Source organism: Danio rerio, chromosome 4 (genome assembly GCF_052040795.2).
Source record: "Danio rerio strain M-AB ecotype USA chromosome 4, GRCz13ab, whole genome shotgun sequence".
Lineage (NCBI taxonomy): Eukaryota > Metazoa > Chordata > Actinopteri > Cypriniformes > Danionidae > Danio > Danio rerio.
This window is the reverse complement of record NC_141024.2, coordinates 79,555,918-79,569,289: the sequence shown is the minus strand read 5'-3', so window position 1 is coordinate 79,569,289 and position 13,372 is coordinate 79,555,918. Positions and strand designations below refer to the sequence as shown.

The 13,372-nt window shown below is 35.7% G+C and overlaps 2 protein-coding genes across 5 annotated transcripts in view; both read right to left on the bottom strand.

Moving 5' to 3' along the window:
* The window catches only part of LOC137491081 (uncharacterized), a 554,517-nt gene that overhangs the window by 118,923 nt on the left and 422,222 nt on the right, over positions 1 to 13,372 (bottom strand). For 2 of the 4 annotated variants that reach the window (XM_087248573.2, XM_087248571.2), the window contains exon 1: positions 12,292 to 12,441. The exons of 1 other annotated variant lie outside the window; for it this stretch is intronic. Coding sequence is in view for 1 of the 3 variants with exons in the window: in XM_087248567.2 (XP_087104693.1) it covers positions 12,292 to 12,376 (85 nt within the window). In the remaining 2 variants the exon portion in view is untranslated. Of the gene's footprint in view, positions 1 to 12,291; positions 12,442 to 12,696; positions 12,914 to 13,372 lie in introns of those variants that run through there. One more of the 4 variants, XM_087248567.2, reaches the window with a different exon arrangement.
* On the bottom strand, positions 4,684 to 8,721 carry LOC141381846 (uncharacterized). Its single transcript, XM_087249506.1, has 2 exons — positions 8,539 to 8,721; positions 4,684 to 5,657 (listed from the first exon to the last, which is right to left on the bottom strand). Exons 1-2 carry the CDS (start codon positions 8,591 to 8,593, stop codon positions 4,999 to 5,001), a joined length of 714 nt encoding a protein of 237 aa, XP_087105632.1. The 5' UTR covers positions 8,594 to 8,721; the 3' UTR covers positions 4,684 to 4,998.

Sequence of the window (13,372 nt, the reverse complement as noted above, 5' to 3'; positions counted from 1 at the left end):
GCAAAAGTCGCGTTAGCATTAGTTCAGCTGTGTCCTCTTCATTTTCTGTGTCTGATTCGGGCTCAAACTGATACGGCTTCACTGACATTATTTACAGTCTGACGGACAGCATGCAAAAGAGGCATGACGTTTCCTGGTGACGTGATGCCGATCCACCAACCAAAACACATTAGGTTAGCTGACTAATCAGATCCCTTTGAGGGCGGGCTTTATAGAACAAACCAGGAAATATGATGGTCGTTTCCATGTTAGCTCAGTAGCTGTATAAATTGAAGGTAAGAACTGTGAACAAATAACGTGATTTATTACAAATGCATAATGAACCCACATTGTTTTGCACCCCATAAACACAACCAAAGCTTAAAAAAGCTATTGTGGACCACCCCTTTAAGGGTTCTATCTGACTATTTATATTTGTGTATGTAATTACCTAATTAAAGTAAAAGGTTTAACATAAATAGTTATATATTTTATATAGACTAATATTTTATGCAACACATTTTCACTATTTACCATGTTATTTACCTCTATTAATCACATTCTTTCTATTTCATAAGCTTTGCAATAACCAGATTCCAGATAAATGTTTGTGAATTTTATTTTGTTAGTTTGCTCGAGTGCTATACCTGCATGCAGCGAGTTTGTGTGTGTGTGTTAATTTGGGTGTTTATGCGAGGATCAAGTATCGGATCGAGTTTATATGTCTGTGCATGTGTATGCATGCATCAAGTTTATATGTATATGCGCAAGTTTTATACATGTTTTGAACATAGGATAGGTTTATGCGAGGGTAGGTTTATATGAGAGTAATTTATAGGTCTTTATGCACCTTTATTTAAATCCTACACAGCGCCTCATGGCCACCTGTGTTTGGTGCCGGGAAGGTGGATGGTGAGGTGACAGGTTGACTTAAACTTTTATGATGCCTCAGCTTCTATCATTGCTTCTGACTCGCAGTATGTTCTATCAGGCGGAACAGATTTGATGCGTTCCCGATGCTAGTCGGCACCACTTTCCCGCACATTTTGCACCGAAACTATAAGTTTATCTGAACTTAAAGAGCCAAACAATTTTCACACCAATACATTCGTCTGTCCTCTCTCATCAACTAATTCGTCTGCATTCTTACTTGTGGAAGCTTGTTCCCCTATATCTGTATTCAGGGCACACATTTTGTAGTTTTCTGCGACAGAGTAGCTTAACCAACTTTTGAGCGCTGGCAGTGGCAGCGTGCGTGTCTATGATGTACGTCAAGTGACGCAAGTGACATCACGCTCATTTTGACCACAGAAAGTCATTTAGTTACAAATGATACTGTCACGTTCAACAAATAAGAGTCAAAATAGGATCCAATTGCAAGTGATATAAGGTTTATTTGACCAAGTCAAAATAAACAAACAAGGAAGTGACAGGCTAGGAGGACGACGAACACAGGGCAGGAACAGACAGGAAAACAGGGTCCAGAAATATCTCCTCAGGGGCCTGAGCACAGACACCACACATGAGAACAGATGTAACGAACTGACAAAGAGACATAGAAACGTCACCCTGATATAGGGCTAATAATGAGCCTCAGCTGGTGAGTAATCATCCCCGCTGAGTGTCGTCATGTCACGTGAGCATAACAGATACACATGGACTACCAAAACAAAACAAACCCACGTGATCAAACATACACTCCGGAAAAGCGCACAAACCTGCAACCGTGACAGATACAAGGTAAAAGATCTTATATATATATATATATATATATATATATATATATATATATATATATATATTTATATATATATATATATATATATATAATAATAAAACATACGTATGCAAATGTATATCGAAATACCGGAAATGGGTTTAAAACTCATATCATCGTTATTGAAAAAAAAAAAAACTATTGCAATATATATTGATATCTAATTATTGTCCAGCCCAACAACAACACTTTAACTACATGATATAAGTGATGCAAAACAAAACCATAAGGTTAAAGAGTCAATGAGATGGCAGGTCTTGACATGAGGACTCCTGAGTAGCCACAAGCATCCTGGGGTAGCCAACACAACAACTTTTATACACCCAATGATGAGTAATGCAGGCATCCAATCAGGATTTACCACATACTCCAATCTGGAGTCTTGGGATCATCACAGTGTATTAATATTGTAAACTTAATACCCGTCACTCTGCCTACATCATAAAACATTCATCAAGTTTGTATTCTACTCAAAAAAGTAAATGTTGTAAACTAGAAACAATCTTAAATCTAAAAGTAAAGAAACTTTACTCATAAAAGCTGCAACACAGGACAATTGAATGGCCTTTTTAAACTTGAGGCCCTGGGGCCTCATGTATCAACGCTGTGTACGCACAAAAACTTTGCGTACGCCAGGTTTCACGCTCAGAATCGCTCACGTTTGGATTTACTAACAATGAACTGAACGTGGGAATGTGCGCAGCTTCACGGCAGCTTTCTGGCAGGCGTACGCACATTTTTTGTGCGTGTCTGTTTTATTTCCATTGGCGACTCCTAGAGGCAGTTGTGTTAAATTCCTCTCTACAAAGTGTCTGAGCCTTGCAATGGCAGCTGTATGAGACGGGTTCATCTAGTAGGTATGTAAGATTTCCATACCATACAGTTGACCAGCTAAACATTAAAGCACAATTTGCAGCAGTCGCCTGTTTTCCCAATGTAATCTGAGCAATCTACTGCACACACATTGCTATAAAGACACTATCTGAAGATGAATTTGCATGTGTGAATCAGAAACATTTCCATTCAATAAATGTGCAAATAAAATATGATGCACAAACTTATTGATGATTCCTACTTGTCTTTCTCGTGATAAATAGTGGGCAAAATCGGATATGTAGCGGGGAAAAAAAAGAAGAAAGAATTCATCAGACGCTGGATTTCGAACCGAGTTCATGCTCTAACATGTCAGAACATGTTCACATGCTTCTTATGAGGTGCGCCACTGAGACTACAAAGCATACTGCAACATTTTACAGATATAAACCACACTATTTCTTGTTTAAATGCACTCAGTGCGATGTTCAGACCCAACTGTGTTAACCGTATCAGCTAAACTCTCCCACTCTATTTTTTTCTTTTGTTGTTAATTCCGGAGAACAAACTTGCAAATAACACCGCTTTTCTCCGGTCTACCTCCGAAAGCAGCACCTCCAGTTCACATTCTGTTCAAAGTTTCTCTTTTTGCTTGATTTTGCCGTTGCTTTTTCGTTGGGTTTTGCCATTAGCATAGTCATTAGCATATTCATACGGGGGAGGAGGCAGGGAGGGGTTTTGTGCTCGTGCATGTTGCGCTCAGTTTCACATTCATTCAGATGTACAAAAGAATATGCGTGAGATTCGGCGTACGCAGTGTTTCATACATCTGAATTTTTTTCTGCGTACGCACATTTACAGCTTTGTGCGTACGCAATGTTTTAGTAAGATTTCCACGCAAGTCTTCGTACATGAGGCCCCTGGTATACTGCAAACTAACCGTCCTGGAGCTCCACCCTCTTTGATGTGCGGTGTCTTCCCAGTGATTTGTTTCTCATTCAGGGAGTCAGAAAAAGAACACCATCCAAAACAACACTAGCTACACCAGGGGTGGCCAATCCTGTTCCTGGAGATCTACCTTCCTGCAGATTTCAGTTGCTACCCTTATCAAACACACCTGTCTGTAATTATCAAGTGGATTTCAGGTCCTAATTAATTGGTTCAGGTGGGTTTGATCAGGGTAGGAGCTAAACTGTACAGGAAGGTAGATCTCCAGGAACAGGATTGAGCACCCCTGAGCCACATGAATACACTGGAGAGTAGAGTAAAGATATATCCGCACCAGTACAATCACTTGCAAAGAGATTTTAAGCCACAGAGATGGTGTTTGGCAGATGTTTATGAAACTGTTCTTCTCTCATTCACCATTACTGTGTTTACAGTAAACGCGAGAAGTGAAAAACATTTACAACCCCACCTACTGCAGTGTAAGAGTGTTGGAAAACAGTATATCGTCACTCAGCCTTTTCAAACATTATTCAGACATGAAAAATCTTGTGCACATGAGAAAAGGTTTTGCTGCATTCATGTCATGTGTGCAACTTTTTGTTCAAGTGTTTCTTAAGCTGCGCCGAATGAGCAAAACACTGTAGACACTCATCAGATCAGTACAGTTTCTCTCCAGTGTGAATCCTCTTTTCTGTTTTCAAATGTGTTAACTGATTAAACCTCTTGTCACAGTGTGAACACTTGTACGGTCTCTCCAGTGTGAATTGTCTGGTGCAGTTTCAATTTTGGTACTGTAATAAAAGTCTTCTCACACTTAAGCATATATACTTTTTCACACCAGTGTGGATCGTCATGTGTTCATTAAGGTTTGCTGATTGGATGAAACTCTTCCCACACTGAGTTCATGTGTATGGTTTCTCTCCAGTGTGGGTCTTCATGTGTTTCTTAAGGTATTTGTACACCAGTACAAAGTTAGTTTTCAAATAAATTAAAAAGGAAGATTATTTTGAGTTTAAGTTATTTAATCATCGTTTCTGAAGACTGCAGAGTGATGCATGAAAAAATGACTTTAAATATTTTTTAAAGCATGTTGTGATATATGTTAAAATGTGCCCCCAAAAGTACAAGTGACCCCTGCCTGCAAATATTCAAAAGGAAATACATTAATCCAATTCAAATATATAAATTATAAAATGACGTTTACTTTAAACTTTAATTATACTGTTCGTTAAAATTATTTTTAAAAGAGTGTCAAATAAAAAAGATTTCTAGAGTCACCATAAATGTGGCTTAAGGGTATTGGTTCAGGCTCCATTTTGGCACCAGTATTATTTTAAAAGTATCGATTTAGCACCGGTATTGAAACAAACCCAAATGATACCCAACCCTAGCGATTGGTCCATATTTTAAATTTCTGCCCATAGAGTTCGTGTTTTGATCTACGATTGGTCTTACACAGTCAAGTGATGTGATTTCGCAGGTCAGAGTTCACCAATATTGTACTTTGCAAGGCAGTGAACTGCGAAACTTGACGCAGAAACTTGCGTTTCCGGTCTAAAGCATTTACGTGCATATGAATGGAAGTCTATGGGGAGAAAAGTGCATGTGAATGGTTTCTCTCCAGTGTGGATCCTCATGTGGTGATTAAGGGATGATGAGCGGCTGAAACTCTTCCTACACTGAGTGCATGTGAATGGTTTCTCTCCAGTGTGGATCCTCATGTGGTGATTAAGGGATGATGAGCGGCTGAAACTTTTCCCACACTGAGTGCATGCAAATGGTTTCTCTCCAGTGTGAATAATCATGTGTTGTTTAAGGTGTGATGAGCAGCTGAAACTCTTCCCACACTGAGTGCATGTGAATGGTTTCTCTCCAGTGTGGATCCTCATGTGTTCATTAAGGTGTGATGAGCGGATGAAACTCTTCCCACACTGAGTGCATGCATATGGTTTCTCTCCAGTGTGGATCCTCATGTGAATCTTAAGATTGTCTTTTCTTCCTAAACTTTTTCCACACTGAGTGCAGGTGAAACGATTCTTATTTCTCCTTTTCAAAATATCATCAGTCTCTAAATGAGTTTTTTCCTCAATTTTGACATGATGTTCCTCATCTTTACTCCCCTTATTCTCTTCAATTACGTCTGAAATAAATAAATAAAACATCAGTCTTAAAAACTCTCATCAAAAGCTGAAAAATGAAAAGACACTGGAAACATTGACTAAACACACTCAGTGATTTTGCTGCACATTAAATGTAAAATGAATCAGATCATATTTTGTTTGGTCCATTAATATGTACACATTTAAGCAGATTCAATTCAATGAACTTCATGAATTGAAATGGCCATTACAGTTTAAAAGAAAGAATGGTTTTACCTTCAGACAGAATGAAAATTTAATTAGAGGTGTTTCCATATTTAACTCTTCTTTAAAATACACAGAAATATAAATTGCTCTGATAATCAGTGTCAGCTTTGCACATGAGTTTGTAGTTTTGTCTTTATTTACATTGTCATACTTTTCTCATGTGGGCAGTTGGGTGGAATCTGTGCAATATATTATGCAAATAAATTGAATTTTGAAAAATAAAATTATTCTTAAAAGTCACATTATTGTATGTGCTGTGAAGAACAGCCACAATCAAGCCACTGCAAGTATATTTATGTTAAAGATAATATGTGCAATTTATATATTATTATAAAATTAATAATGTTTTGTTTGGGTACATTGATACAGCCACAATCTTCCTATGATACAAACACAGAATAAATAGATCTGATCATGTAAATGTTTGTACTAACCATACTGCACATTTTTATTACCTTCCAAAAACTTATATCTGCTCCCCTGTGTAAACAAATTTTTTTTTGCTCGAAACTGGATCAAAAATTCATCATGAAGCTGTGTGTAAAATTGAAACTTTAGACACTCAACCTTTAGCAGCTGTTCAAATAACAATGTTTTTTTTCTTATGTTTGTGCTCTCAGCTGTTTCTACCATTTACTGATGGTAAATAAATTAATAACTGACTTGACCTTTAACTAGTATTTTGCACTTTAAAAAATATATTTTGTTTCTTCAATTAAGATATTTTTCAGGGTCTTAATATGTATTCTTTAACTATTTTATATATATTCCTATGTAAAAGGTTCACATTTATGCAACCAATAGTTAATAAATTGGTTATTTCCATACTTACTGTTGCTGACTTTTGTTCTCAGTTTGATCTAGCTGTTCATTAATTCCACTCAATGAAATAGGTAAAAGAAAAGTATTCATGATTTGTGCCTATATCTTTGCGTTGGTTCGTACTGAAGGCTGCAATATCGGTATTGTATCAGAAGTTAAAATGTTGTATTGGGACATCCCTATTGATTATCCCTATTTGCGTCTCAATAAAATTATAAAAAAGCACATTAAAGACTATACACAAAATAAGACATTCACAAAGGTGTATCTTCTGGAATAACACCAATTGACGGACGCTGCTTTTGGTTTTTAAAGAATCAAGCAGTTTAAAAAAAATCTAATTTGCAGAAGAGAAATTTTTTAAAAATTGCAAAAAGAAAAGATTAAACATCTGGACTGTTAAAACATTCTACTTCATATATTATTTAGACTCCAATACAACAGTTAAGTTAAGTTATTAATGACGGAGTGTAAAGCTTGCGTGCTTCAGCAGAGCATCCTTCTGTTTTAGACAGACGGAGAAAATGCGCAGTTTAGTTTCACCTCAAGATATTGAAATAAAAACTAACACTGAACTGCTCATCACGCTCAAAGAGTTCAACTAAAATGTACAACTGTTGTTAGTTGCACCTGCGGGAAGCACAATAAACCTAACAAGCCATTCTTGAAGTATGTGAAAAAACCTCAGATGCTTTGTCATGTTGGTCGCGACACTCTGCTTTATAACTTATTACTTTCATTACAATATTTACACTGAGCTTTGCCATCATTTTTCACCACATGTAGCCACTCTGTTGAGCACATCTTGTGGTCCATCTCTAAACAAATGTTTAAACTATTACTGAAGGTGCTCTCCAGCGGCAAAGTTTCTGGCAGAGCAGCAAGTGGAAAAATGTGCATGCAGAAATTAGACAAGAGAAATCAAAATTTAAATTATATATCAACTATGGGATTCTTAGCATCTAATCCCTGCCCGTTTTATTACAAGTTATGTTTTTTTTATAGTTATGGCTGTAATCATTTGGATTAAATTACCCTCAAAATCCTGCTCATTTAAGGCATCATTTTCAGCAAATTATTGTTATAATAAAATAAATAAAAGTAGCCTACCCAGTATAAAACAACAGTAGCAGACCTAACTTTATAGCGACAGCTCGACAGAGTCAACACAGGTTTAAAAACAGGTGGTTTTATTCCTGATGATAATTTATTGTTGTCAGATTCACTTTCACATAAATACACCTGAATCAACCAATCAAAACTCACAGCTAATCAGAACAGCCTGTGCGTGTAGCATCTCGTCAGATCATACGGAACTGACAGCCAAAATCTGAGGTAAATCTTAAATAAAGCAAGACAAGAGTGCCTGACTCTCTTGCGTGTGTAGTTACAATAGCAACCCAACATTCTCCTCAGAATTTCCAACAAGCTTACTTTAATACGAAATTAAAGCAGGTAACAAACATGAAGTACAATTGTGGTGCAGCGATGAGACGAATGCATTGAGTGACTGTCAAGAGGCGTGGCTATGCAGGATGATGGTGTGTGTAAACTCGCTTTCAGAAAAGAGAGACAGAAAGCACTTACTGCTGTGGGGCTGCCTCTGATAAAAACAAAGAAAAAACTCTTTAAAAAAAATAAAGAGGTTTAGAAAGCACAGCTGATATCGCTTTTTGATCCTGTGGGAAAGCAATAATGAACCGGTTAAAACATTTCTGAATAATATGTCGAAAAACTACGTTTTGACAAAACTTAAACCGACTTTGGAACAAACAATCAGGGCTGAAGCCCAACAACCTCCCGTGCCACTCCTGATCAGGTATAAACACCAACCTATTTGTTGTTCAGAGTCTTCATTTTTAATTTTGCAGGGTTCTGGATCACTCATGTTTTTGCTGTCCTTCAATCAACTCTTTACTGGAGCCTGATGGGAATATTCCACTGTTTATAGCTGAACTGGAGGATGAGACAATTATTCTAATTATATGCTGTGGCTAAAATGAGAATAGTGATTTTTTTTTTGCCTAAAATAAAGATCACGATTTTCTCACGATTCTGCAGATGTAAAAATAAAAGTTATGAGTGCATGGGCGATTATTATTGTTATTCTCAAACATGTGGTAAAGCAGTAGGCTTTGTGTAGCTGTACTGTTGGTTAAAATACTACATTTTGTATAGACTTTTTGGGAAAATGTACTTCTACTACAATACATTACTAATAGATTTTTAATAAATTCAATTTAATGTAAACTTAAAATTACCACACTCAAAATCTATTTAAGTGTTAGTGATAATAGTGCATTCACATTAAGTGCACTTAAGTACAACTTTTGGAAAAATGTACTTTTACTACAATACATTACTAATAAATTTTTTATATATTAACTTATTTTAAATTTAGGATAAGTATGTAAACAGTGTACTAAAATCAACTAATGTGCAAAACATTTAAAGCACATTTTTAAAAAACACACTAATAAAACTCTTTTGGATGTTTTTTCTGTAGTGTACTTTATTGTAGTACACTAAAAATTTATTTAAGTATTTCTGGTATTTGGTATACTTTTGTCAAGTCCTACTGAAGTATAAACATACTTTTAATTAGTATATTTATAGTGTAAAACCATCAAACCTTTATTTAACACAAAAAATAACAATGTACTAAAATTGTATTTGTGGGTATTTTAGTGTATTTTAATTGCATTTAATTATATTTATGAGTTAATTATATTAATTATATTTTTTTCACCTGGGTGAAGAACGCATATTGAGAAACAGCCTCTGTTTTTAGGATCTAAAAATTCATCCTTAAAAAAAAATCTCAAGCAAAAAGATTCCAATGACGTGCCTGCTGGTTTGTGAAGAATGTGGTCAATACTGACGAACGTCACACTCAAATGTTTGCATATCATCAGCATGCTGTAATCCATTCCGTAAGCAGAAAAAGTCCTTTTAAGGGCCTACTCACACTATGCCATCCGTACCGTGCCCAGGCCCGTTTCCCGGATCGTTTGAGAAGTGTGAGTGTGCTGAATCGGGCTCAAGCACGGTTCACTTGGCCGGCCCTGGCCCGGTTGGAAGAGGTGTGCCTGAGCGCAGTATACTTGGGCTTTGGCGCGGTACGCTTGTGTGTGAGCGCGAAACGCGCCAAAGCCCGAAACCGAAAGCAAGACGTGACTTTTAAGGGACTGTTTGATATGGATTTATTAATCATTCTTACTGTTCGGTGATCGCAAACTGCCGTAGTTTATCAAAGACGCAAACTCCTCACAGCACGCCAGCTGCTCGCCTTCAGCAGACCTCCTCATTCCTGCAGCACGAGAGCTTTGATTGTTTATGAGCGCCAAAAGTGGCGGATCTGTTCGGTAAAATATCTGACTGTGTGTCCCCGCATCCCTAAGGACTGTTTGGCGAAATATTTGACAGCATGTCACTGCATAACAAACGACTGAAAGGATATAACTAGAGAAATCTCCACTGTGCTGCTGAGTGAGAGCGTATGGCAAGCCGTTTTAACATTTAAACCTTGTTCTGACTATCCATAAATATATTTAGAGATATAATTATATATTTTGACAAGTCATTATTATAATTCGAATTGTCAGAATGACAATTAGAGATATCTGCAATTACAATTGTACTAGTACGAAATCAGATTGGAGATATCTGCAAATATATTATGACTAGTCATATTCCTCCATTGACTTCCATTGAAAAATATTTGCAGATATCTCTAAATGAGTTTTGACTCATCAAAAATCCAATTCAAGATATCTACAACTGTAATTCGACTATTAGTAAATTAATTAGAGATATCTTCAAATATATTTGTAAATATCTCTAAATATTACGAATTAAAGACATCTGTATGACTAGTAAAAACTCAGTTAGAGATATCTGCAAATATTTTTCAATGGAAGTCAATGGAGGAATATGACTAGTCATAATATATTTGCAGATATCTCCAATCTGATTTCGTACTAGTACAATTGTAATTGCAGATATCTCTTATTGTTATTCTGACTAGTCGAATTATAATTATGACTAGTCAAAATATGATTAGAGATATCTCTAAATATATTTATGGAGTCAGAACAAAGATTTAAATGCTAAAAAGGCTTGCCATAGAGAGCGCTTCTGAACAGCGCAGCAGCGATGACGTAAGCGTGCCGAGGCCCGATATGGTGTGAGCGCGGGCCGTCGGGGGAGACGGGAGGGGGGACAAGCGTGCTTTGGCCCGGTTTGAGGCAACTGTACCTAGTGTGAGTACGGCCTTAGACTAGTCTGGGGACCAGTTGTAGTCAGTGCAATGCTAAACGTTATTGTTCCACTATAATTTGTTTTGTCTCACATCATCCCTCAGCAACATCATATAGTTTACAATACTGTACAATGTTTTATAATAATTAATTATTTTAGTGTCCATTTCATTCAGCATATTTCAAATTGGGGGCATCCGCGTTTTCTGACATATTTTTAACCAGGGTTTCTGCAGGTGTCACCAAGTTAAATTTAAGACTTTTAAAGACAATTTCAATATGAATGAAATTTTAGACTCATAAAGGGCTAAAGGCCAAAGAATTTTTCAGATGGCCCAGATAGAAAATGTAAATATTTTAGATATTTCTTAGCAAAATATCTTAATTATTGTTTAAAAATAAGCAAGCTTTATTTGTATCCACACACTTTTTTTCCAACATAAACTTTATTTAAAATAAAAAACCAATTAACAAATGCTTTTAAAGTTTTAAAAACTATAATAAAATAAATTTATGCACAACAATCTGTCCAGGTCGATGTCCTCAGCAGTGAATACATGGAGCACGTTTAAATGTTATTGTAAGGAAAATGATTAAAGCATTATAATAAGTTAAAATGACCTTTTTTTGAATAGAAAGTTTAAAGTTTTATTGAGATGGATTGTTGGTGATTGTGGGTTTTGACCAGATTGGGTAACAAAACATGAACAAAGGAAAATGAAGACTTGTTTAAAAAGATTAAAGACCTACAACACAACATTTCAGTAAATTTAAGACTTTTCAAGGCCAAAAATTTGGATTTTGGAATTCAAGACATTTTAAGAGTCCGCAGAAGCCCTGTTTAAACACAATACTGTGAGAACTAGTAACAACTACTAGAATCAAATTTAAAGCCATAAAGAAGTCGGAATTGTAATCAACGTGACATATGCAGATGGAAAGTACTAAGCCAACAATATCACTGTTATGGCAGATATCTATAATATACTATAGGAATACTGTAGGTCAAATATCGTCAGCTAAGTTAAACTTTTTTATATAGCGCCTTTGCTCAAGAACGATTTACAAACAGTAGAAGAACGAGAAATGCTATAACCTTAAGAAGTAGAGAAAATGGGAGACTAATAATACATAAAATAATGACAAAAGGCCAATAACAAGTAACAAGAAAGAAACTGATTCCTGTCTTTCAATGAGTGCTTATGTGCATTTAGGAGAACTAGGCAGCACACTCAGGGCTACAAGGTTTACTTTAGTATTCTTATTATTAAAATATATCTGAATGAGGATCAAATGACTGAGTTGGTCTTTGAGAATGAAAACCAACCTGTTTGTTCCTGCAGATCTTCCTGTTTGACTGTGAATGTTTCTTCAATCTTCACATCTTCACTCTCCTCTTTAATAAACGCCATCTTTATAACAGTGTGGAGATCAGTCACTTCAGCAGGAGTTTTTCTCTGTGTTTGGACACTTTATCCTGTTTAAAATTAACAAAACAATAAAAATGTCCTGTTTAAAATGAATAAAACAATGAACAGAAACAAAATAACTTCTCTTCAACACTTGCTTCAAAAGAGTAAGTCTGAGCTAGAAACAATAGCCAAGAATGAGCTGATTAAAACTAGTAACGTAACTAATTTTCTTATATATAGTGATGTATACTTAGAATGGAATGACATTATGCCATTTGATAAATCAAACCTTAAATATTAATAAAACCCTTATTACTCACTTTTCTGTTGTTCAAACAATAGCCCTCACTACTGTGAGTAAAATAGTATTACGTTGTATAAAGTGTTAAAACAATATTGTCAACAGCAGGTACAAAATTAAGCACTGAATGAAAACGGAAACTTTAATCAATCCGTTTATATAAGTGTACACGCTTTAAAACAAACCTTTCTCCAGTCAAATAACAGTGCGGGAGCGGCGCAGCCTTATGACGTCACACGCCAAGCCAAAATAAAAGTCTTTTTTTTGTTTAGCTTTTTTACCACTTACCTTTGCAGTAATGACTTACTAATAAATTTCTCCCTCGTTTTTCACTTTCTCAAATACGCAGACAAACATATATTCAGTATTTGGAGTTGATCAAAACATTTAATCTAAACATTTTAAAACCATTTTGAAAAACTTTTTAATCCACTAATCATCAGGCCCAGCTCCAGCTTGGAACTTCAGGGTGGGCCAAAAAAACATAAAAAATTATATATATATATATATATATATATATATATATATATATATATATATATATATATATATATATATATTAAGCTTGAACTTAAGACTTAGCCTGAGCGTTAGCCGGTCCTGGACCAGGTTAGTTTCAGCATAAGTTGCCAGGGTAACTAAGTTTGAACTATTGTAAATTTGATTTATGAAACAGAATCTGCCATTAATAAACC

What these genes read in the sequence shown, in the direction of transcription:
- LOC141381846 (XM_087249506.1), bottom strand. Translation starts at nt 8,593, where the DNA reads ATGAGTGATCCAGAACCCTGCAAAATTAAAAATGAAGACTCTGAACAA. An exon ending in AGACTCTGAACAACAAATAG is followed by an intron (nt 5,658 to 8,538) that starts GTTGGTGTTTAT and finishes TATTTATTTCAG; the next exon opens with ACGTAATTGAAGAGAATAAG.